The sequence below is a fragment of the Ochlerotatus camptorhynchus genome, unplaced genomic scaffold (assembly GCF_037179485.1).
Source record: "Ochlerotatus camptorhynchus isolate MF236.1 unplaced genomic scaffold, CSIRO-AGI_Acam_v1.1 ptg000135l, whole genome shotgun sequence".
Classification (NCBI taxonomy): domain Eukaryota; kingdom Metazoa; phylum Arthropoda; class Insecta; order Diptera; family Culicidae; genus Ochlerotatus; species Ochlerotatus camptorhynchus.
The window spans coordinates 459,331-485,565 of NW_027040625.1; the positions used below are offsets into that span (position 1 = coordinate 459,331).

At 39.7% G+C, this 26,235-nt stretch overlaps 1 protein-coding gene and 1 non-coding gene across 2 annotated transcripts in view; both read left to right on the plus strand.

Annotated features, from left to right (window-relative positions):
- Positions 1-26,235, plus strand: part of LOC135700370 (mucin-2-like) — a 118,326-nt gene that overhangs the window by 23,884 nt on the left and 68,207 nt on the right. The window contains exon 2 of the mRNA XM_065220858.1: positions 7,129-7,202. Within this exon, the coding sequence (XP_065076930.1) occupies positions 7,129-7,202 (74 nt within the window). The remainder of the gene's footprint in view (positions 1-7,128; positions 7,203-26,235) is intronic.
- TRNAW-CCA (transfer RNA tryptophan (anticodon CCA)) lies at positions 25,250-25,321 on the plus strand. Its single transcript has one exon. It is a non-coding gene; the product is annotated as a tRNA-Trp (tRNA).

Below are 26,235 nucleotides of genomic sequence, written 5' to 3' on the forward strand. Positions count from 1 at the left end.
TTGAAAAGTCCATTTTGACGCTCTTAATTAATAGCACCATGGAGAGTGGATTTAGAGTAAGGACGTCTTCAACAAAGTTGATGAGTATGACATGCTTCATATTTTAAAGGCATGAGTTTTGTGATTAATCCCCCTAAAAGTGAAATGAAAAATTTATTTTTTCACAATGTCGAGATAAATGGTTGACGTCTTTAGCAAAATTGTAGCAAAAATGATTACAAACAACTTTGCTGAAGACATAAAAGTCCTAAATTTCACTCAAATCGAGATAGAGAGCGTTGTTTGAGGACGGACCCCCAAAAACACGTTTTTCATCAAAACACATATTTTCTTTAATTTTAGGTCCTCATTATGTTCAACAAAGTTGATTGGTATACTAAAATACACATCGTTCTAGAACATACTATACCTGCATCATTTTATAGGATGAGTTATTGATAAATTTTCTTCTATTTTCCTCATACTTTGGCCTTGCGTATCTTTCTTAGGTGCAGGAAGTTGCAGATGAAATTAAATGCATCTAAAACTACATTAAAAGAGCTTTCAAATGGTGGTAAATTTGTCCGTCCACGACCGTCTGCTGGGGAGTTGTGATCAAAACAAGTATCTATATCTTTACTCTGTTTTATGGTATAACCAGTATAAAAAAGATAATCAACTTCAATATATCCACATATTTTTCTTGATTTAATTCTTTTTGTTCGATTGGTTTTGCATTTTTGTTGTCATTATTTTGTATTGTATTCAATTATCATCATTATTATCATAATCATAACCATTAATATAATCATTATCGTTTCCTTCAGCTTCTTCTGCTAGCAGCTGTTTAGCATCGTTCGACAATGGCTTCTCGTGCTTTTTAGGCCATCCACGAATGCTAGTAATCAATGGATCTGATAATACTAGGAGCCAGTTCAATAGATCACGATTTGTAAGCGATCTTGAATGCTTGCGGGTATTGAACTCTTGGTATCTGTTAAATAAAAGTTTTATTAATTTATTCGTTGTTATTTTGGTTAAATACATTTACCTCTTCCAATCCTTGTTCCTTTCCTCCTGTGCTTCCTCAGAAAGCTGACCGATTAGAACAAGGAAATGTTCAATCACGGCTGATCCATGTATCAATATTTTATGAATACTAGCTGGCAAGTAATACCAGGTTCGATAGGTTGGTGTCGATTAACAAAGACAAAGCTTGTAGATCTGTGTATTCGGGTATAGGGTTGCTCAAGGACTTCTTCAAAGAATGAACCAACTTATTTTCATCTGCAGGACTTGCGTGAGAAACGGTTTTCAGGATGTCCGTCACCTCTTTTTCACCTGATTCTCTCATCTTCATTTGTGTCGCAAATGCTAGCCCATTAAGATGGTAGCTATTCCGATCCTCTGAAGAAAATTCCTCTACGTTGTTTCACAACATTCTTCGAAAGGAGCAACTTTCCGTCCTGCCACACTTTTTGCATTTTCAGAAGTAGACGGAAGCAAGTTTAAAACGTTTTCAGGAAGCGTAAACGGCTTACTGAAATTCTCGGCGTGACACTTTTCAACCATGCAAGAGCATGTTTGGTCCAGAGCTTTTCAAAAAAAGTCGCACATCGTTTTCACGGGTTTTCCGACATGTGCAGCCACATCCGGCATAATATTCACATTTATGGCATAACACTGGAGTACCTTCTTATAAACGCAGTTGAATTTTGATGATCGGTCTCCACTCGTTTTTGACCAGAGTGATAAGAGATCACGCTTATCAATTTCAATTTAAATTGAATCAAGAAAAAAAAAAAGATCATTGGCACTTGTTGTGATCTAACGATGAATTGAAAATTTAAAAGAAATTAAGCCCTTCCAGATAATGTCATTTTACTTCAAAGCCCTGATCTCGTAGCTTCCTCTGCTGTCCGGTTTCTTTGACAGAATTAGTCTCTCTCTCCTTCACTTGGCTTCCGCAGTTCTTCTATCTTACATGCTTTCATATACAGGGTGATTCGGAATAACTGTCCCTTTTAAAATCGTCATAACGATTGAACGCTTGCGTGAATTTTTGATATCATTATATTCCACATATTCTACATATATAATCTTCAACTAAGCATAGTTTATTTCAAATCTCTCTCCCTTTACCTTAATTATCAGCCACATTTGTCATGAAAATTAACCACAGCTGGCACGCACGCTTTAGTTCCAGCACTTTTTGAGTCCTGGTGATGCGTTTAAGCTCTGATATTGAATGGATTTTCCAAGCATGGTTCCTTTGTACCTCTATAATGATGCAAAAATAAATGTTACATTCTTTCGAGGAGATTTCAGTTTCTAAAAGATAACACACGATTTTTTTAAAGATTTATGCCATTCTCTATTTTGACGTCAATGGCTGCTTGAAATCACAAACGAATGAAATTTCAAATCCTACTATCAATACAAGCTGATATTTGTACACACTTAGAACAAAAATACTTGAACATATACCCATTTTACCCATTGAGAATTGCATATTTGTGAAATCGGTGACATTTATTCTGAATCACCCTGTACTTTCACAATTCTCGATAAACATTTCAAATGGTCCTATCTACTTTGATCGATTCTCTTCATCAACTTTCTCTTTTGATAACCACTGTTATGCAAACAGATTTTGCACTAATTATTCAACATAGTTTAATAAAGGAGATTCTTATCTAGCATCCAAAACGTGAAATACAATAGCGAAAGGTTTTGAAGCTGAGTTAATAACGGAAGAGAAAGTCGATGAAGAGAATCGATCAATGCAGATAAGAGCTTTTGAAATTTTCATCTAGAATTGCTTCACGCTTGATGAAAAACAGTGATGAGCACTATGGAAAAACACTTATCGACTCACAAGTTTAACTGAATTTGACAGTTTTTTTTTTTTCATTCTTGATGCTTCAGTTTTGCCTTCTGGGCAATTTTTGGAAAGAAAATGTGCCGTTCTTGAATTTGATAAGCTCTGAGAAGTAGGAAATTTGTTTTGAGTCGGTTACTATGGAAACGAATTTATTACGCGGTATAAAACACACTATCCCCTTGTTGTTGACATGACTTCTATAAAGCCTATCTACGGGTGTTTGTTTTGATCATAACTCTCCAGCAAACGGTCGTGGACGGACAAATTAACCACCATTTGAAAGCTCTTTTAATGTAGTTCTAGATGCATTTGATTTCATCTGCACCTTTTTGCACCTCAGAAAGATACGCAAGGCCAAAATATGAGGAAAATAGAATAAAATTTATCAATAACTCATCCTATTAAAATGATGCAGGTATAGTATGTTCAAGAAAGATGTATATTTTAGTATACCAATCAACTTTGTTGAACATAGTGAAGACCTAAAATTAAATAAAATATATGTTTTTATGAAAAACGTGTTTTTTGGGGTCCGTCCTCAAACAACGCTCTCTATCTCGATTTGAGTGAAATTTAGGACTTTTATGTCTTCAGCAAAGTTGTTTGTAATCATTTTTGCTACAATTTTGCTGAAAACGTCAACCATTTATCTCGACATTGTGAAAAAATAAATTTTTCATTTCACTTTTAGGGGGATTAATCACAAAACCCATGCCTTTAAAATATGAAGCATGTCATATTCATCAACTTTGTTGAAGACGTCCTTACTCTAAATCCGCTCTCCATGGTGCTATTAATTAAGAGCGTCAAAATGGACTTTTCAACCACTGTGCGCTGCTTAGATTGACGAGAATACGTAAATTCCCCTATTACACCATATTTTTGACACAATTGAAGTGCGTCCACTTTGATGTGATATAAAATTTTGCGTGGACCTTGCATAGCATCGTAATGCCTGTTTGCTTTGCACGATAGGCAACCGGTTTGACAGTTCAATAGGTAGACTTGACTTCACTTTTGGCGTGACTCATTATACACCGACTCTTGATTAGACAATCCAATGTGTGAGGTTAAAGGACTGATGGCTCGGCTCGACAGTTCAAAATTGTGCGTGATTTGTTTTTATCCTTCCCCCGCTCACAAAGGTTTTAAGTTTCGGGAAGCCTTCTTAAGACGGCCTACCGATAACTACCGATAAAAGTTTTGAGAAGCTACCGATAATGAAAAAGATAATCGGGCCACCCTGCCGGTACAGCACAATGGTTGAAGCAGAAAAAAAGTTGCGATTCTCTATAGTAATTTTCTGATCATAACAAAAAAATGTCATAGAGTCCTCCTGGTCGAAGTTTGGATGGAAGAATTGGTTTGAATATATCGAGATATATTTTAATATATTATCCATGCAAATGATAAGTTAACAAAGATGTGACGATGCATTACAGAACACTAGTACTGCCTACTGAGCGAATATCGAACTAAACTAAAATATGTTATAACGGTTGTCAAATAATTGTAACACAGAAACCACCATCAAGAAAGCGCTATAACATGTTATAACTCTGTAGTCTGAACGTACTATTAGCCTAATGAACAAAAACAGCAAAACATTATATGCAGTAAGGATCTTGAGATGTTGATCCTGTATGTACACAAAGTTCACCGCGACACTAGAGTCTACTAATGAATTCACAATTCTAAAAGTCTTAGCCTCCTGAACAACATTGACAAAACCGGCAAGTTTGTATGTATACAGCCAGGATCCAGAGATATTGAGAGAAACTAAGATGCAAACAAACTATTCAAAAGAACTGCGAGGAAGACCACCAATTGATTAGAATTCTGTGCAAACAGTTTTTACCATCTATGTTTGGCCTAGTGTTCAGCTAGCTTGAGCAAGGGGTGCCCCGCTAAATGCCGATTTGCAGACTTCGACAAAGTTGTTCTGCATAGTTTATCCAATCTACGTTCCAGGTATTGTAAAATTTAGCAAATGAACAAGCTTCATAAAATTCCAAAGGAGAACTTGATTCAATCTCTCCATCCTGGAAAAGTTTCTATACCGGACAGGATGCATATATTCTTAAATATGCAAAGCCCAACTGCTCATAAAGCAGAATCGTTCGAGAAGATTTAGTCATAAATTTCGAATATAGCCTTGCTTATCACATTCAAACACTGGCTATACAAATCTAAGCCCATAAAGTGAAAATTCATCCGGCCAATAAAATTCCACTTAATAATTCCAAGTTGATGAGTGCCGGTAGCACCGGGACATCACCGATCTCACTTTGACATAGTTATGTTTCCGCCTCCAGATTCTCTGCTCGGGTGGACGGGTTTTTGGGGGAATGTCTTCTTTTGCATTTCAATATACGTTTTGGCAAAGGGGCTGGAGCTGGAGATCAAAACAACGACTCGATCTTCTGCATGCATTTTTGTGGCATTCGGGAGAATGGTAGATGTGAGAGAATTTTATTAAAAGAATGAAGACACGAGATATGATCAAAAGATCACGAATTTTAATTTGTTTATGGCAGGAACTTGGGTTGTCAATTCTGAGTTAAAACCAACAAGAGGCATCTGATAAAAAGCATCGTAAGTTCTGACCAGTTCGAAATGGACCAAGCTTATCGAAACCGAGGTTGTGTTTCTCAATGGTTTTCTGATATCAAGTGAGTTATTCTATTACTTTGGTCACATCAACTGACGGCGTTTCTAATCGAAAACGATAGCAAAAGTCGCGAAAAAGGCCCGGTAGGCTTTTGCTTGTCCAGCACGCACCCCAGAGCGAGAGCGATCATCGTTCGTTCGACCGGCGACGGATGGCAGGAAACAACATGAAACTCATCGATTATCGGGTGTCAGCTTGATACAGATTTGTTGCCTCGCCGTCGATAATTGGCACACGGTGTGGCATGAACGCTGCCAGCACAGGCACGTTTTGTGTTGTCGCATGGATTCGTCCCAGACGCAAACGCAAGCTCAATAATCGACGGGAAGAGTAACGTTAGACTGGTTCAAACTTTTGAGTATTGATAACAACGGCCTCTTGCCTTTTTGTTTGGTGTAACGGGAAGGGTATGGTAGAGATATTTAGTTGAAAATTACAGGCAAAACAAATTTCTCTTGCATCTAATGTGAGGTTAGATTTATTACATTTGCATATGTTTTATGCAACAAATGTAATGCCAGTTTTTGCAATAAACTACAGCGTACAAGCAAGTTTGTCCAGATTCGCTAGGAGCGATTCTTTTTATTTGAGAACAATGAGCGTCATTATTCATACAATGCACTCTAATGATTTTTGCACATCATTGATCATTGATATTATTGATCTTTTCTGATCGATAGAACGGAAATGGGCGACTACGACGAAGTAGTGCTCTACCCTACCAAATTGAACTAAAAAAGCACCAAATTAAAAATTGCGTTGTCTGTATCAAGTCACACGCATTAATTCAACGTGTTAATTTTAAGAGACGATCCAGCTCCAGGCTGAAAGTCTCTATAGTAAATCAAAAAATGGGCTCCCGCCGCCGCCACCTCTAATATAATGACCGGCGCACAGGTCTAAACAGAGTTGACATGCGCACAAACTACTACTTTCGAATTCTGAACCAGTTTAAGCCCTGACGGAAAAAGAAAAGCAGCTCAATCGAAACTAATATTTCATTCCCGCGATCGACATGAGCACCTATGCGTTGTTGTTGTTTGTGCTGGGTGTCTACCTTTAATCCGTGGTGGGGCTGTGTGGTTGCCCTACTGAATTAGCCATGCGACCAAAACAATCGATTAATTAGATGATTATGGGTGATAATCAGCGCGCCGGGAAGGAAATGAGCCAAATTTCCCTGCCACTTTTTGCATCGAAGGGCCCCCCACAGTGGTAGTTTCCCACGATTAAAGGGGGTCTCCGATCTCCGATAATAATGGCACACTTTGCGAGTGACTCGTGGATGATTTCGGAATTTTCACCGCTCGCTACGTGGTCGAAACGGCAGAGAGTTGCGTTTCGATCTGCTTTCGACAACAACCAGGGGCAACCGTCGACGACCAGCCAGAGAGTCAGATAGTGGCCGTGTGAATTTGTCTGCTCATCTCTACAATGAATACTCTCGGGCAAGGTCGATTTTCCCTACGCCTAGACCTAGTTTCTACATTTTCACGAAAGTGTTTTGACGACATGTACTGGTTAAGGTCGCTAACGACTATATGACAGGCCTGTGATCGCTCACGATTTCTTTCTTTCTTTTTCTCTTTTTCAGGAATATGGCTAGTGTTAGTTAGTATCAAAACCAGTCAGTGTGAGAATGCTGAACCCAGAGCATTAGATTTATCAGTAAGTATCTGTTTGTTTAATATTTATTTTGATCATAAATCGTATCTCTTCCATACATAATTTATAAGCATTTCTCTTTTAAAAAATGCGGGCAATCACGGTTACAATTGAGGATATTGAGAGCACTGAAATTCACCTGCTTCACAGGAAAAACAGAACGACTCATCAATCGATTTAACGAACCAAAATTTGAGCTACGGTTGATTGAAACTCAAGTGCCTGTTGATGGACCTACTCTAGCTATAGCTGCCTATATCAATTTACGAATCTATCTTCCCCTAATAATGACCACGTACAAATTGGGAAATTACCCACCAGGTATTGGGATAACCTAAAAAAAAAACAAAAATAATAGTTACCTCATGTGGTGTTTCTAACACTGCTGATCATCTTAGTTTATGCCTACGACGGAGGCCGTTGTTCGTTTAAATCGATACCTACAGGAGTGGAGCAAATTATGCAGTTAGCGGCCATTAGGGTTGTTCAAAAAATCGGTAACGTATAGGTCATCTGATTATGCAAGTTGAAATTCAATTTAAGAAAACAATATTTGGATAACTGTGTTTGGTAAGTATGGGGTAATGTCTAATTTTCGCCAAACTAAGCACAATCTGCACTTTACTTGGATTTGTCGCATGGGTTTGAACATAAAATGGAGTGTTTCTATTCATCAAATATGAGTTTTACATTTGTTTACCTTTCCATACGAACCGTTGGATTTGATAAAGAGACCCAAATTGTTGAAATATTTTTGAAAATTTAACTAATTTCTATTTCGTCATACGAGTTTCAATTCCGTCCAAACACATTGAAACGTCATTGGATTCACTTCGGCTCACGGATGATGGCAGTAAAAATTTATGCACTAGGAATGCTTCTATTGTTTTCAAATGAATGTAAATATTCATATTTTGCGTTTTTATAGAGCTTGTAGCTTTTGAACTAAACTATTGTACCAAACTGTTCAATATGACGGAAATTGGCGCCTATGTCAAAATAGTGCTCTGAAGGGTGTCCCACATCAAATTGCATCACAGAAAAAAAAAAACACTGTAGAAAATTAATTTTTTTACCGATTCTTTTCAAACTTTCAGACATCAAATATAACCTATTAGTAAGCTTTTGGCATACGTATTTCAATTAACTTCAATACCATAACCATACTCCATCGATTAGGTTCTGTACAACATGTGGCTGCAGCTTCTTCTGTACGGAAACCCACTTTTTCTTCATGTCTTCCTCAGATTTGACCTCTTTGGGATGCCTTCGTAGTGCCTGCTTCATAATAGCCCAGTATTTTTCGATGGGCCTTAGTTCTGGTGCGTTGGGAGCTTCGTACCACTCCAGGACAACATTTGAATAGTGGCACGAAGCTAGATCCGGCCAGAAGATCGTAGGGCCCTCTTGTTGCTTCAACAGAGAAAGCAGACGCTTCTGTAGACACTCCTTGAGGTAGATCTCCCCGTTTACAGTCCCGGTAGTCATGAATGGCGCACTCCGTTTGCTGTATGAGCAGATCGCTTGCCAAATCATGTATTTCTAGGCAAACTTTGAAAGTTTCTGCTTCCTTGCTTCCTCCGGAACATCAAACTTGTGCTGGGCGGTGAAAACAGTAGCCTCGGAAGCTGCCGGAAGTCCGCCTTGACGTAGGTCTCATCATCCATGATGAGACAGTGAGGCTTCGTCAGCATCTGGGTGTACAGATTCCGGACCCGTGAATTTCCCACCGTATTTTAACCTTCGTCACGATTTGGAGCCTTCTGCACTTTGTACGTATGCAGTCGCTCCCGGCCCTTGGTTCTCTGAACGAAAGAATTGGACAGATTCAAATTTTTAGCCACATCCCTTACCGCAGCATTGCGATTTTGCTTAAACGCTTTCACGACACGCTTGTGATCCTGATCACTAATAGAACATCCATTTTTTAACTCTTTATTTGTCCATTTCATTTTAACCTAGGTGCTCCAGTTACTACAGTTATGATATATATCTTAGTGTTTTTACATTGTTCCTGTCTTGGCAATTCAGTATTTTAAACAGGTTTTTTTTTTAAACCTGCATGTCAGTATAACAATATACATCTTAAAAACTAAAAACTAAATCTAAATATTATCTAAGTATAAAGGGAATTAATCGTTGCAATTGAGGACGATTTTTGCCTGAAATTATTAATTATTTTGTTGGACATTTGTTCTAAAGTCTCAACATTCAAAATTCTATGTACCTCGGTAGTACTGTACCACCCAAGTAACATTTTAAGTTTTATGAAATACTACAAAGCTACTATAAAACAACATTCATAAAACCCTGGTCAAGACTGCTTTGCCATTGATGCATCCACCAAAACCTCATTGATGCTAGAGTCTGTCTAGTTGGCCCATCCTGGAGATGGTTCTGAAGGGTATATTATCGAAGCTCTTCAAGATTGATTTACTACAAAATGGTAGTACGATAAATGCATTGAGACCCATTTTAAAATCGTATTTAGACTACAATAAAAGCTACATTTACCCTAGCTGCTTGCAAAGTTCACTAGAAAAACAACAATCAATATAAAAAAGGATTCGATCTTATCAAAATAAATAAAATAAAAACTGATCGTATAAAAATCCTGCCGAATTTCCAAAATTTTAAAATAGTTCACATGAAGTGGCCAAGTTTTATGTGCCATATAAAATTTGATGTGAAATGTACGTGAAAACATCGAAAAACTTGAGTTCGCCCACGGAAAACATCGATTTTACAAATTATTTTACATTAAGAAAAAAAAAATTTTATTCAGACCGATCATTAAGCTTAGCCGAGATTTTTGTTTCTCATGATTTTTGCGTTCTAAATATTTTCTCATTGCTAAATTAACTAAAATAAAGATATATCCAAGGAAATATAGATTGAAAATCGAAGATTGTAAAAAACAATCAAAATAATTGTAATATGGCGGAGGCATAAAAGTTGATTTTCATGGGCCATTTGTGAAAAAGTTATTTTGCCTTCAAGAAATCCTTAACAAATTCATAAGGTTTTGAAATGGCTTTTATGAAGGAAACTTGTAGACTGAATTGTATTTATCTAAAGCCATTTTGCTTGATCCTAGCCCGTTCAGATTTATGGCAGCATTTATGGCGGCAATGTTGCCTACAAAATGTTAAACGTCAAAGTTTGTTTATCTTTCGATAGTTGCGCTGTGCGATTCAGCGTTCTTCCAGGCGATGGCATGGAAGCAGTTACTCAGAAAGTGTTCACAACATTTCGTATTTCGCACAGCTGTAAACTCGATCATTCCCGAAAAGATCCCCATCTTCCGGATGGTTCTGGAAGTGCACCATCAAACGATGCAAGAATGTACGGTTGAATGATTTTTTTTTCCAAGTGATGACCCTTTCGCCGAATAAAATCGCAGCTATGGTCGGAAACCAACTAGTGTCCGCTTACTGACAGTTTCAGTTGTTTGCTATCGGTACTGACACAAGTTATTGCGATTTTCATCTATTCGTAAGGTCTGGAGAAAGCTGGTCTGTTTTCAGACTGTTTTGACAATGTTTTATGAAGGTGAGGACCACGCTCACTTCACTCTTCTCCACCAGATGCTCAGTCGTTGATGGTACCCGTTCCCCCGGACGTGCTGGTTCTTCTAAAGAACTAAATTTTAGTGAAATCGACTTCCCTTCGGTCGTTAGCATCGCTTGAATTTTTCCTCCAACTTCGTTTATCCTTCGAGATATTCTTGTCATAGATTTGATTTTTATTCACTGTAAGGATCCATCCGTAAAATACAATTTGTAAACAGTGGAGATTTTATGATACACTTTTAAAAGCCTAAAAGGCAACAATATATGCATTTGGTCTCATTAAAACCTAATGGTTTTATGTTTGCTTTTTTTTTGTGGGATTGCGAACTACTTAAAATTTAATTTTGAAACAAGACAGTTTTTGACTTCTCGTCAGACTGTAAAAGTTTTTAAAACATCGAAAAGGTGAACTACTAAGCAGGAACGTTTTACACTGTGAAATGCTGCATTTAAAATAAATGGATTATTCATTGCCATTATAAAACCATCGTAAATCAGAGTGGATGCCAAATGATTGTAGAATTGTTACTTGGGCAAGGAGGCAACTTAAAAACCAACTTCTGAACTTTGTTCTGAATCCTTTGAAGTGCTTTTTCCAGGTAGTGCAACAACTAGACCACCCAAGTAACATTGCAAGTTTTATCACGGTTTTAAAGCATGCTACAAGTCTAATTCATAGTATACAGAACCCTCATAAAACCCTTATTGTTACTTGGGCATATTGACACAGCGTAAAGCATGGCCGGTCTAAACACTTGTTTAAATATTAGAATTCGTCAGGCAACGTTTGGATTTCCTGTTTATAAGAGGATACAAACAGTTTTTTTATAGGGAAAATGGATGTAATGTCGGCCTAAATGCCCCTAATTAGGGCCCATACATAAATTCAGAAATCGACTAAATTTTCAATAATGACCAAAAATATCCATTAGTACCGTCCCAATGACGCGTTCATCTAGATAAAACTGATAAATAGCAGATTTTTAGCCATGGACCCAATCTTAGATCCATACGCCAACATTAGAGCCATTTCCTCTATTTGTTACATTTGGCTTGAATGTCCTCAATGTGATCTTTAAAAGTTAATTTTTGGTCAAGTACTAACCCAAAATATTTCACTTGGTTTGACCAGGAAATTGGAACTCCGTTCAAAGTGAATATGTGGCTACTACTAGGTTTCAAAAAGGAAGTTCTAGGTTTATGCGGAAATATTATAAGTTGAGTTTTGGAAGCGTTGGGAGAAATCATCCAGTTTGGTAAATAAGAAGAGAAAATATCTAAACTTTTCTGCAGTCTGCTGCAAATAACACGGAGACTTATTCCTTTAGCGGAAATGCCTGTGTCATCAGCGAACAAAAATTTGTGGCAACCCTGAGGCAAATCAGGGAGGTCCGAAGTAATAATGTTATACAATATAGGTTCAAGAATGCTCCTTTGGAACTCCTGCTATAAAAGGTAGTCGTTCAGATTTGGAATTTTGATAATTTACCTGCAGAGTTCTGTCAGTTAAATAATTATTTGAACTTATTTCATAATATAAAGTGGAACATAAAACTTTTTTCAATTTAGCAATCAAACCTTCATGCCGAACACTGTCGAATGCTTATTCTAGGTCTAGAAATGCAACTCCAGTTGAGCAAACTTCAGATTTGTTTGAACGAATTAAAGTGGTGGCTATTGGTGAGTAGTTGAATGCCCATGCCGAAATCCATACTGTTCATCTGCTAAAATCGAGTATTGATGTGAAGCATCATTCAATTCAAAATTCTCTTATAAAAAAAAAATTACTTATTGATGAAAGCAAACTAATTGGACTGTAGCTGGAAGCTTAAGCTGGATTTTTATCCGGCTTCAAAATTGGAGCAACCTCTGCATTTTTCCATTTATCAGGGAAGTATGCCAAATGGAAACATCTGTTTACTAATTTTATCAAGAAAGACAAGGTACTCTCTGGGAGTTTTTTGATGAGTATATAGAAAATATCATCATCACCTGGAGCTTTCATATTATGAAACTTTTTAGGTATATACCTTACTTCGTCCAAATCAGTCCCCCAGGAATCATCAAAAATATTTTCCCGAGAGAAAATATTCAGATAATCCCGAGCAACCTGATTCTCAATAGGACTAGTAAGACCCAAACTGAAATTATGGGAAATCTGGAATTGCTTAGCAAGCTTTTCCCGAATTTATCATCAAAATTTTATCACTTTCTTTAAGGGGAAGCTCACCGCTCCGAAAAAATAATTACGTTTTGATTTTTGAAACGTAATGGAATAAGATATCAAAAATCTAAGAGCATCACGTGCGAAAACATTTATTGTAGGCTATCATAGCGCAATCATCGACCTTTTGGTTGTGCTGAGAGTCCATTTTTTTTATTCAGAGAGAGAAAAAAAATATTTTTACATATTATTTTTTTCAAGAACCAAAGAAAAAAAAAACTAATTTTCTTGAATTGCTGATAATTTTTTACCAATTTTTGCTTTTTAATTTGTTTTTGCAAATCTCTCCGGATAACAACTTTCAGGGCAAGATCGCGTGTTTTTTGATATTGTCTCCTACGGACATTTTCCAGACGCGTTAAGAGCTGAAGACCGTAGCACATTATAATTGAATTGAATTTAACCCCGCATTTTGGTACTGAGGCAGCTCTTGCTTCAACTATAGAATTTGTCAGAGATTCAAGAGCATAAATAATTTCTTCTTTGGTTTGTGAAGGAATTGGGATAAGACATTATTTATTGGGATATTTCAAAAGTTACTGGAAGGTGATCAGAGCTGAAGTCAGCATGGGTAACCAATTGGCTACAAAGCTAACATGAATCAGTTAAGACAAAATCAATAGTTGAGGGATTTCTTGCTGAAGAAAAGCATGTTGAAAAGTGTAATAACCTGCAGAACAATCATCAAACAAAATATAACCATTGAAATTGCTTTAAGCATTATTCCATGAGCGATGTTTTGCATTAAAATAACCAATAATGAAGAATTTAGACCTTTGAGAAAATTCTTCTGCTTGCCTATGCATTGAGATGGCAAATAGGCAGCTTTAAACGTAAGTTGTCCAAATTTTGTTTCAACCGAAACTCCCAAAGCTTCAAAAACTTTGGTTTCTAACGGTTAAATAAATTGATGTTTGATTCGTCTATGAACAATGATGGCAACGCCACCACAGGCTCCATCAATCTTATGGTCAGGTTTAAGGAACGTTTAATTTATAATGGTAATATGCATGTTATGAACTGTCAACAAGTTAAATAGCACGTCTTCATTATCTTTAAGAGATCGAGCATTCCTATTTAAAGTATTTAATGATTTAAAATCCATTACCGAATTTCAAAGTCATGACCAGTGTTGGAAAAGTTCGCGATATTTCACGAAGTTCACCAAGGGAAAAGTTCGCGAGTCATAGAGAATTTTTGTGATCTTTTCCATCACTGGTCATGACCATATTGTTCGCAAATTTTACTCCAGTTTGAATAACATCAAACATCGAGTTAGATTTAAGCTATCAGTAATCATCTTAATTAATGATTTCTGTGAAAATTCCATTTTGAGAGCAGTAATGCTTCCTAAGTTAAAATTTTCAAAATTTCCGTTAGAATTACGTTGGCTAGTATTTTGATTTCTACCAGCTGCAATAGCAGCATAGGTAGCTCAATTTATGATGATGTTTGTACCTACGGGTACGAATGTAGAATTTGTTGCTCGCTGACCGTTGTTAGCAGCAAAGATTAGTACCTGGTCGGGAATATGGAGCGTTTCCTACCTGTGGTTTAGAACGAGATTGTAGGATCGCTTTTCTAGTCTTACATTGCCAAAAATTGGATTTATGGTTTTCACCACAATTTGAACATTTACAGTGTATCTCAAAATTGAGCGTACAGCTGTCCTTCAATTTTAGAAAAACGGCTCTAAAAGCACAAGGTATAAAGATACGTCTCTAAATTATTGGCTGCTAAGTCATCATACATTTAACAATTATTGGTAAAGTATTCGTCATTTTCGGTTGAGTTTATAAAACTATAGGGCTATTAAAAAAAACGCCCTATTCTTGAAAATATTTATTTTCTTGAAATTAAATCAACCTAAAAGTTAAAAAAAAATTCAAATTCAAATTCAAATTCATATGCCACTAATTTTACTAAAATTATTCCACCAGGTAAATAGTTGAAAATCAAGCGTTTTACTAAAATAAATCTAGCTTCATAGCCAATCCTTTGCCAAGAAGGAGGGTTGCTGAAGCCACCACCATTGGTGGTGTCAGCACTGTAGCCTACAGTTTTTATGCTATGTTTATATGTGTATTGACGACACGTATGCGTTAAAAATATTGAGTGAATAATCATTAATGAAACTTGATTTTTTCATGATTAGCTTGCCCAATTAAAAAATAATAATATAATAACTATTTATTACATCAGGTACGCGCTTTTTAAAGATTTTTCACGATTATCTTGCCGCGCAACAAATCAAACATCTATGTAGACGGAGCATAATTTCTCTATGTTTGCATCAGCTGTCTTAGATAGGCAGATAATCGAGCCAAAAAACCAACAGCTTTGGCTTCAAGCAAAATGTTCGTGGATGTCGTTTCTGCCACCGGAGTGTTCATACAGGCTCTTCCAAATAAAGTCCAAAACTATAGCGATAAATCAATAAACATTTGTTCAACCACCAGCCGAGATTTAAAAAATATATCTATTCACCATGTTTCAAAAAAATTGTCCACTAGGGTGTATGCTCAAATTTGCGATACACTGTATATTTTATAGGAACTTCCTTCACATGACTGTCGTCCTTTGCGTGAGAGGAATCTCCACAATTCATGCATTTTGCAGGCATGTAGCAATTTTTAGTTCCGTGACCCCATCCCTGGCACTTACGGTACTGGGTGAGGTTTTGGAAATTTCCTCCAGTCTTCCTGAAGCGTTCCCACTTCACTCGGACATGAAGCATAAGGTTAGCTTTTTCTAAGGCCTTAAGGTTGTTTAGTTCACTAGACTTGAAGTGAACTAAATAAAAATTATTAGAAATCCCGTTGCGTGAATCTTCAGGACGAGATATCATTTCATTTTGATTACTTTGTGTGGCTCAACTCCAAGTAATTTATTCAATTCATCTTTGATCTGATCCAGGGATTCACCACTGGGCACACCTTAAACAGATGTTCAGTTTTGGTGTCGTAAGTGAAAAAGTTGTGTTGCTCAGTAAGATACTCGAGAAGACGTTGGAAACCGTCCAAGGCTTCATCCCATACACGGCATTTACCCTGACCGCTTATTTGAAGTGAGAAGTTTAATTTAACGAAGTTCAGAAGTTCCGTCCGAAGAGAATGGAAATCAGAAGTGATTATCACGATTGGAGAATCTTTTCCTTATTGGCATTAAGCTTGGAAAGTTAAGTGGAATTTTGCTTGAATCATGGATCATTCTTATCATCCGTCAGCATATCAAATTGATTGCTCAAATAAATTTCATCAGAAGTGGCATCAAGAGGTTGCCCTTTTCTTTTGCTTTTAGGCGCCATGGCGCAGCAAAGCAAATAGATCCGCACGGCAAGAGAGCACGATGCGGACTGAGTGGCTCTCATATACCAATATCATACCATAACTGATACATTTTAAAGTAGTGCCATAACTGGTACACCTCCTCTAGTTGAAGTCTCTGATATATCAATCAGTATAGTTAAGTAACCGAAATTTGATTTATTTTCATACCATTGACAATCGATATTCCGATTGCATGATCGCAGAGCTACGAGATGGTCAAAAGCCGCCCTCCTGAAAATAAAATATTACATATACTTTGATTAATTTCCCTTTACCCAATTCCGCCGGTAATTATTAACTTCCCATCGCTAGAAAGTGATCACCACTTGGCCACACCAGCACCGGTAATCAACGAACCAAAAGGAAACCACCCAAACCGGCTGCAAGCTAAACACCTGCCCCCAAGTTCAAGATCGCAATTATTTCCCCTGGTTGAGTACGCCCAACAACCTCAACCTCAACCAGAAACCGCAGCGACTCGTGATCGGTAGTAATGAACTGTGGCAGGTAGTTTATTATCGCAGAGTCTTGATGAATTTTCTGCAATACTTTCGTTCAACCACGGTCATCGTGTGACGCCATTAGTAATTATTATGGAAATTTCTCTTTCGTATTTACGTTTATGATTCGGCCAAGAGGACGACAGCCACTGATAAATTATCAAGTGGTGGGTACTCAGAGTACTCACTTATTCATGTTTGACTGCGCTGGCGAAGGGTACTAATCAGCCATCAGTTGAGCTGTGTGTTTAACCAAGGCAGAAGAGTTTCTCACATAAATAATTCGGCTTGACCGGTGCGCGGCGGGTAAGGATCGCAAGGGAGGGGTTGGTGCTCATCTTAGCGAGCAAGGTGACTCAGCCTAGTCAAATCGAATGATTGTTGAACTCTGGGTGAAGGTACCCGAATCGGTTACATCTTAAGTTTGAGGAAAAACGTGTGAATGTGAAAAATTGAAAGTTGACCCGCCGTCAGGTGAAACAAAATTTGACCCAAAGAGAGATTTGACACGGTCTCCGTCAGTACTTAAATCCAAAATGATATCACAATTTAACAATTATCATTGGACCACTTTGGCAAGCAGTTTTAGGATTATTTTGTAAATATAGTAAATGATGACCGTTTTTTCGGTGAGAGGACCGGCAGTCAGTCATCATCACACTACGATCAGCACTCAGTGTGGTCGAACGCAAGTATTCTTTTCTCCCGTGTTTTCGCAAGTTTTTTCTCGCGCGTTGTCGAACGTTTTTTCGTTCAACCCAAGCATGGGTAAACCGGGCCCAAGCGGTAGCCAGAAGCAAGGCGGCAAGCGGCCGGCGGATAACAATGTCGATGCCAGACATACGAAGCGGGTGCTAGCCCTCAACCAGTTCTCACTGCTCCAGGAGGATGAAGGCGAAAGGCGTGAAAGCGTTGAGGAAAAGGAGGAGCCTCCTTTCTATGTCAAGGGTCAGTCACGCGAGCTGCTTGACAATCTGAATGTGCTAGTCCGTAAAGGGCTACGGGCCATATTCCGTCTCTGCGCTGATGGCGTGAAAATCACCGTCCCCTCGGCGGAACATTATAAATCCGTGGCGGAGACACTGCAACTCTGGAAGGTGGAATATTTCACCCACGACGTGCAGTCGACGAAGCCCTTCAAGGTCATTCTACGCGGGCTGCATGAGCTGGATGTTTTGGTTGTGGAAGAAGAGCTGAAACGCAACAACCTTCAACCCGTGAAGGTTTTCGTGATCAAACGCCACAACGAGGCGATCAAGTATCGCGACCAACTGTACCTGGTGCATTTGGTTGGCGGATCCACAAACATGAGGCAGCTTCAAAGCATCCGAACGCTGCTCAGTGTCGTCGTCGAGTGGGAGCGGTACAAGCCGGTCCACCGTGAAGTGACGCAGTGTACCAGCTGCTTGAATTTCGGACATGGCACGCGCAACTGCCATATGAAGTCGCGTTGCTCCAAATGCGGCCAACAACATGTCACTGCCCAATGCATCGTGGACATGAAGGACAAGCAGCCAACCTGTGTCAACTGCGGGAATGCCCACACATCTACTAGTCGATCGTGTCCCAAGCGGGCTGAATTCATCGCACTGCGGAAGAAAGCAAGCCAGCCGAGACAGCAGAAAAAGAAGCAACTACCCGGAATAGATCTGGAAAATGATTTTCCACCACTTCCTCCAACCGAAGGATGCGCACCAAATCTTCCTCCCCTTCTGCTGCCCAGAAGGCAGTATAGGAATTCGCCGCAAGCCGAACCAAGCAGCACTCCCCATGGATTCTGGGGAACCCAGCCTGGTGCTGCACCGTTGGTCCCTCCAACCGATGGTCTGATGCAGGTAATCAGTCATCTGACGACGCTTGTCAGTGAAACGCAAAAAATGATGGTGCAAATGATGCACTTCATGACGAACTTTCACGTTCACCATCAACGCCCTTAATTGGAACGCCCATTCAGTGGCAAGAAAACAGCCGGAAATCGTAGATTTCCTGCGCCAACATAACATCGATGTCGCGTTTCTAACCGAGACGTATCTCAAGCCGGAGGTCAACTTTAGCCTGCCAAATCACACAATTGCTAGACTGGACCGAGTTCGAGCACAGAGGGGTGGTGACGTTGCCATTGCCATCAGGAGAGGACTGGAGTACAGGATGCTGCCTGACTTTCGTCTATCGTTCGTGGAAGCCATTGGAGTCGAGCTGGCATCGCCGGATGGTCTCATCACACTCATTGCCATCTACTATCTCAAGAATGACATCCAGAAGTTGACTCGTCGGAAGGGTAAGTTTATCCTCGCGGGTGATCTCAACGCACGCCACTCGCTGTGGGGCAATGCAAGAAGTAACAAGAACGGAGCAGTGCTGGCCACGGACCTGCAGGCGGGACACTACGTGGTCCTCCATCCGGACTCGCCTACCTTCTAATCACCAGCCGGTGTCGAATCCACCCTCGACATCGTTCTCACCAACATGGCGGATGGTTGCTCTGAGCCCCGTGCCATTACCGATCTGTCATCCGACCACCTACCGGTGGTTTTCGAGATTAATCAAACCATCAACCAACGTAAACAGCATCGTAGGCGAAACTATTATCGAGCGAACTGGCTTCAACTCCAGCGGTTTATGGAGGATCGAGTGGTCGAAAATCCTGCGTTAACGACGACGGAAGAAATCGACGGCGTGCTGAAAGCGCTCTCCGATGACATAGGCGAAGCGGAACAACGGTTCATCCCGACAACCCCGGTGACATGTAAGTTTACCAACCTTGATGATGAGACCAAGCGTATACTATCTCTTAGGAATTGTGTTAGGGGGCAGTTCCAAAGAACGCAAAACGTTAGTAGGAAAGTTTTATATAACAAATTAAACAAAATTATTGCCATTAGGGTAGAAAAACTTAGGAACAGGTAGTTTGCAAAAGACCTTAGTAGTTTACCAAATTACTCTAGGCCCTTCTGGCGTTTAACAAAAGTGCTTAAAAACAAACCAAAGCCCATGCCGCCTCTTAGAGTTGATAATGAGGTTCACAAAACAGCCGTCGAAAAGGCGAACACCATTTCTCATCATTTTATGGCTTCGCATAATCTGGGTCGAGATATTGTCAGCCCGATGGAAGGTCCGGTGCTTGAGAGCGTCTACTAGCGAGCTACTGAGCCTAACGAGCTTCCGGTGGACCGTAAAATCACACTTGATGTGCTGGTGAACACCATCAAGTCGACGAAGAACATGAAGGCACCGGGTTTCGACGGACTCTTCAACATTGTCCTGAAGAATTTGGAACCGAAAGCGCATACTCTTCTGGTGAACGTCTTCAATCGCTGTCTAGAGCTTGGACACTTCCCAGCTACCTGGAAACGGTCCAAGGTGTGTGTGTGTGTATTCCCTCTAACCCCCACTGGCAGGCAGTGTTATTATGGAAGAACTCTCTCTACAATGTCGCATTTATGGTCATTGTAGACAGCTTTAGTCCGGGAGTTAGAAGGTGATAGCTCTATTGCAGATCCAGCAACCCATTTCAGAATGTCTGGAGAGTCACGCCCATTCCGAGGTTACTTTCACTCACAATAAGCCCCGCATGTATGCATCACCGTTATCAAATGGATATTGGTGATACATACACACTTCCAGGTTCGAAAATATTCTTTTCAACCCTGGCATGTATTTAGCGTAATTTTTTTTTTTTTTTTTTTTTTTTTTTAATAAATGGAAAGCTCTCACCATATTCTGCTCTTTCGCCGTCGTTATTTGCTTCTTTTGGAATCCCTTGGACTTTTTCTCTAACGCTTCGTATTTCATTCCGTGCTTCACCGGCAATTTCCTTCCGTAGACCGTCCTTGGTTGGTTGGTTCTAATATGATTCCGCATTTTTTGGTCGGTTTGATGTCCACCATATGTTATTGAATTGCCATGGTGATCTGGGACGAGGCCCACGTCCAAAGTCACTGGTCCATCGAGCGCTCCGTTTGCGAAAGGAGAATGAAAGAAATACGAAAGGGATCAGTTTCAAGAAGTGACAGTTTCATCAGATTCCCCAACTAACCATACTCAAGCAAAGTAAGAATATACAAGCTATATTGCGACTATATGGTTACTTGGGTACTCATATGGCCGTCAGAATGGTTCATCGGTTGCGAAGTGAAGTATTTCTGAAAGTGATGCGTAATATTTCTCAATGTTTTGAATTTATCCTAACGTTACCTCAATGTTATTTCACAGACAAGCATACACAACACATTGAAAATTTATAATTATAAACCCTACCGCCATCTGTCGTATATACTTTAATGGGCAATACACTCAACAGATGGTTGTAGTGTGTAAACGTCAAACGCTATGGAATTGATTATGTGCACCACAAATGGCAGTACTACCAACTAAGAAACATTTAAATTGACCGTTAAAAACGATTTTTATGAACGTTTTAAGAGTGTTATGTCTGCTTTTCTGTGATCATACCTTCACTATCGCAACTTCGGGTAATCTGCGGAAGTACTTGCATTTTTCTCAGGCACTTTTGAGCTAACTGCAATTACTCTCTCATACTCGAAATGTGCCACGACCAAATTGGCACAACGACGCCCTATACGCTCTCTGACCGAAGCGCAGGGACCTGGAAACGGTCCAAGGTGGTATCGATACCGAAGCCGGGAAAGGATCCTACCAACCCGTCAAGCTACCGACCGATCAGTTTGCTTTCCTCGCTTAGCAAGTTGTTCGAAAAAACTAATTTATGCCAGACTCCTCGAGCACACCGAGGTGAACGACATCCTACTGGACGAGCAATTTGGATTCCGACGAGGTCACTCGACGGTGGACCAACTCAAGCGGGTCTCAAACCTCATCAATCAGGCGAAGTCGGTCCTGAAGACAACGGTCATGGCGATACTGGACATCGAAAAGGCATTCGATAACGTGTGGCACGATGGCTTGGTGCACAAGCTTCTGCAATTTCGTTTCCCCAGCTACCTGGTGAAGATCATCTCAGACTACCTCGACGGCAGGACGTCTCAAGTATGCGTAGGCAGTGCTCTCTCGGAACCGTATGATGTACCCGCTGGTGTCCCTCAAGGAAGCATCCTGGGACCCATATTGTACAATCTGTACACATCGGACATACCGACACTGCCGCAAGGTGGAACACTGTCGCTGTTTGCTGACGATTCGGCAATCAGCTACAAGGGACGAGTATTGCGCACTCTCGTATCGAAGCTCCAAAACGGATTGGATGCATACAGCATATATCTCACCGACTGGAAGATACGTGTTTTTTTTTTTTTTTTTTACAGGGGGGAATCTGCTCCCAGACTCCTGAGAAGATAACTCAGGGTGTGGGGATGGGAGAAATAGCTCTCCCGACCCACTAAACCTTACCCTGTGCTCTAGGCCCTTGCCCTCCCCGTAACCGCCCGAAAGCATTACGTCATGGGAGGGGGCCGGTTGCGCTATGGCGCATCACTTGGTGTTGTGTCCGACGTGACACTCGCTACTGCTCAGTGAGCAGCTGTGCAGGGCCTTCCTCTTGTTGTTCGCTGTTCGTTGTTCGCCCGAGTTCTAGAGCAGACGTGATAGCCAGCCAACTGTCCAACAGGGCAGCTTAGGACAGATGTGACCGCTTACCAGCTGCGTGTGCTAAGCACTCTAAGAACCCAGCGTCACTCCTGCCTTTGCACAACGAGGGTTTGTGCAGGGCTTCTCAACCTATTGGGACGAGCTGGATGGGGTTCCAGCGTCCTTACTCTGCGGTAGTTCGTTTAGCCGCAATATCTCTCCCTTGGGTTCGATAATTAACGTTTCCAGGGCACACCACGAGGAGGCGAACTACTTCATGCCCCACGATATGTGTGAACGCGGCCAAAACGCAAACCATTGTGTTTCCGCATAGCAACACCGACCGGCTCAAACCGTCATCAAAGATAAAGGTTCTGAACGCTGAAACTGAGTGGTCACCCGAGGTACGCTACCTTGGCCTGATTCTCGACAGTAAGCTCCTCTTCCGGTCGCTCGTGGAAGACCGAGTCAAAAAAGGCACCATCATGCTGAAACGTCTGTATCCGATCATCAACCGTCGCTCGAAAGCATCCACCGTCAACAAGCTGGCTGTCTACAGGCAGATTGTTGCGCCTATGCTGGAGTATGGGTCTCCGGTATGGAAGGGTTGTGCTAAAACACATCGGAAGAAGCTCCAATTCCTGCAGAACAAGTTCCTGAAGATGATTCTGAATCTGCCTCCGCGCACACGGATAGCCGACGTTCATCGGCTGGCAAATCTCGATCAAATCGACCAGAGAATGCCTGCGCTCGCCAGTAGGCACCAAACTAGGACTCTAAATTCAGAGTACGAAAAAATTAGAAATCTTTGCCCATAATTTTGTAAATAGTTGGTTTAGTTAGGATTTAATGTAGTTAGATAGGAAATTTAAAATTTAAAAATTTGAAATAGAACAAATGTTCACACTGCAAAATAATAAATACCAATCAGCAAAAATTAGCCAATGGCTTTCAGTAATTTTATTAAATAATCAATAGCAAATGTTGATCACTTACATTGTAAAACTATGGTAAAACAAAACAATTTAATGTAAAAAAATGTTTTTTTCGGTGATGTGGTAGAATAAATTTGTGAACATTTTTTTCATTCAAATCGTCATTTTGAACTGCTCTAATGAAGTGGTTAATTTGTGCAATATTGTGTTCAGACATTCTTGATTCACCAGAAAACGAGAAAACGGTCAATGAAGTCGATTTTAGCAAAAAAAAACTTTAGGTGAACTAAACGTGGGTGTTCTAAACTAATGCACATTCTTTAGAATCCCTAGCTCGAAAGCAGATAAATCAATTAATAGACAACCAGAATGCACGTATATTCAAAGTTGTTTTCGTGATATACAAACATATATACAAACGAACAATTCGTATAGAATGCAAATAAATGGCTTATACGTACAAAAGTGGAGGCCATATACGTGCATATTTTAAATTTATTTTAAACGAGTTGATTTAACATCATACACGATTTAATCTGTAATAACAAATTCATTTTGAAAAGTCTTACGATGTAATCCGATTTAATTTGGGATACAGTACGACGGAAAAATGAGTCATCGCATATAGGTCGGAAATTTGCATTCTATACGATTTAACTTAAACATAATGCGAGGTATGCCATTCTTATATGCGATTTTGACTTAAACGTAGCAATTTACGATACTGTGTGTACATTGTTATACGATTTCTGGTTGTCTGGTTATCAACCCGAATCTCTACACGGTAAAAAGTCGTTGTTCATACATTGAATTTGATTAGTTTTGCTTTTGGAAGCAAATGTCAAAAACGCACATGCCAAACATTACTCGCGAAGATGGCAAGGTCAACAACAAATGAATTCAGAGCAGGAAAGCGATAATTCTCCATTTCCACCCGTAATAATTTGCATTCTAGAGCATGAGTATTGCGAAATTGTTGTTGTATTCAATAAAAATTTATTATTCAGATAAGTTTTATTACAAAACATTGTCAAACTTATCAAATTTATTGCTCAATTCTCGTCTTGCTTCTATTATAAACCTTGTCATGTTGTTCAATATCGCTTGAAAACATGTTATCTGGGTAGTAATATGATACATGTTTTATGGTCATATTCTGAAAAACATATAACAAGGCTTGCAGTATGAACAAGGCAATATATTTATCTAAAACCATTTTCAGCAAACATGATTTCCAAGGATAAATTAGTTAAACTTAAAGTGATAGATTGTTAATATCAGTTTGGTTGACATTTCGAGTTCAAAGCACAGCACATCAACAACGATGTGCAATACAATCTAAAATGAAGTGACTTGCTGTTGATTTCATCGTGCTTCGAAATGATTTCTTCCAAGGGATTTGCACATCGAATTGCAATGTTTGGCAAGTAGTGAAAATTCAACAACAAATCACTTTACATGAACATGATGTTTTTTTTTACCGTGTAGAGTCTCAAAGCTCCTTTTAAATAATTCTAGAATGGGCTTCTATTGCTCAGGAGCAACTTTTCCTTCCTCAGTGCCATCGACAGTCCAACAAACGCATTTGGAAATATATTTTTTTCTGAAACTATTGACAACCTTTTACATTATAAAAAGATTTTCGATGCCTCTCCATTTTCGTTAACCAATTTAGAACGTGCTTCCAAGTCAATCACTGCTATGCGGTATGCGATAGGTTTCTCCTGCCTATCTCGCACGGTGCTGCCATTCTATCGGCAATAAGTACTTCGATAGGTTACTTACCCAACAGCAGCACCTCTAAGTACAGGCTCACTTACAATCACTTTCTGCTATTTATACTCGCCGCACACCGAACTGCAAACAAGTTTTTGCTATTTTCAATCATCAATTCGCACTGAACAACACACCATCAAGTAGGTACGGCTTCCACCCAATTGTCAAGTGACTCCGTGGCGCAACGGTAGCGCGTCTGACTCCAGATCAGAAGGTTGCGTGTTCAAATCACGTCGGGGTCAAAACTAATGCTTATTTTTTTCGTCAGTTTGTCTTTCAAAGTTTTTACGACCTTAACCCAATTAGTAGGGACGAACATAAAAAAAGCCGCTAAACATCGTCACACCGTCCCAGAGCGTGGTGGAACATAAATATTGTTCACACTCATGCGTCCCCCGTCTTCAACATATTTTTATCTTTCCTTCTATCAGTTGGATCCATCAACCTCGTGCCGGTCGGCATCTCATCGCTTATAAAGAAATAATAATTATATTAAAGGGGCTTAATTTCCTCTCCACTCTGTTGAGCTTTGATTTCGGCTCCGGGAATGGTGGTGAGTGAATTTCAATACAGCAGAGAGTTCGAGCTGAGAAAATGTGTACGGAAGCAGTTATCGTTAAATATTAAAATAGTTGACCGCATCTCATTTTATTTTATCTTATCTGTTTCCACTCGTTTTGTGTATGTGTGTTTTTCTTTTTTTCTTTTTCGGCGCTACCGGAAGAAATACCAGCAGGGTGCGCTTTGAAGTATGCGATAACATATATTTCTTGCTTGTTGCCGCCGATATAGCGCGCGCAGTATACGGTCGTGTGGCTGGCTGGAGCTTGGATTGGAACTCGTGGGGAGGTTTGAGCCATTATCATTACTGGAATTGAGCGATGTGTTCGCTTGATATGCTGCAGTGCTCTCCACTAACGTGTGCATCAGGGTTGTCATGCTGATTCCGTTAGTTATTTTGTTCATTTGATAGCTGTTTTTGGGCCTTTGGTGAACCATAAATTGATACACAAGTATAAGAGTAATCTAGAGTGAATTTGCCCTCCTCAGAAATGCACGCTAGCGGTGCTCTCACAAGATAAGTGTTTTGCTTGATGGAGCGGCATTTGTTTGCTGGTTTGAGTTTCCGATGTGAATGAGTGCATGCTATGCAGCA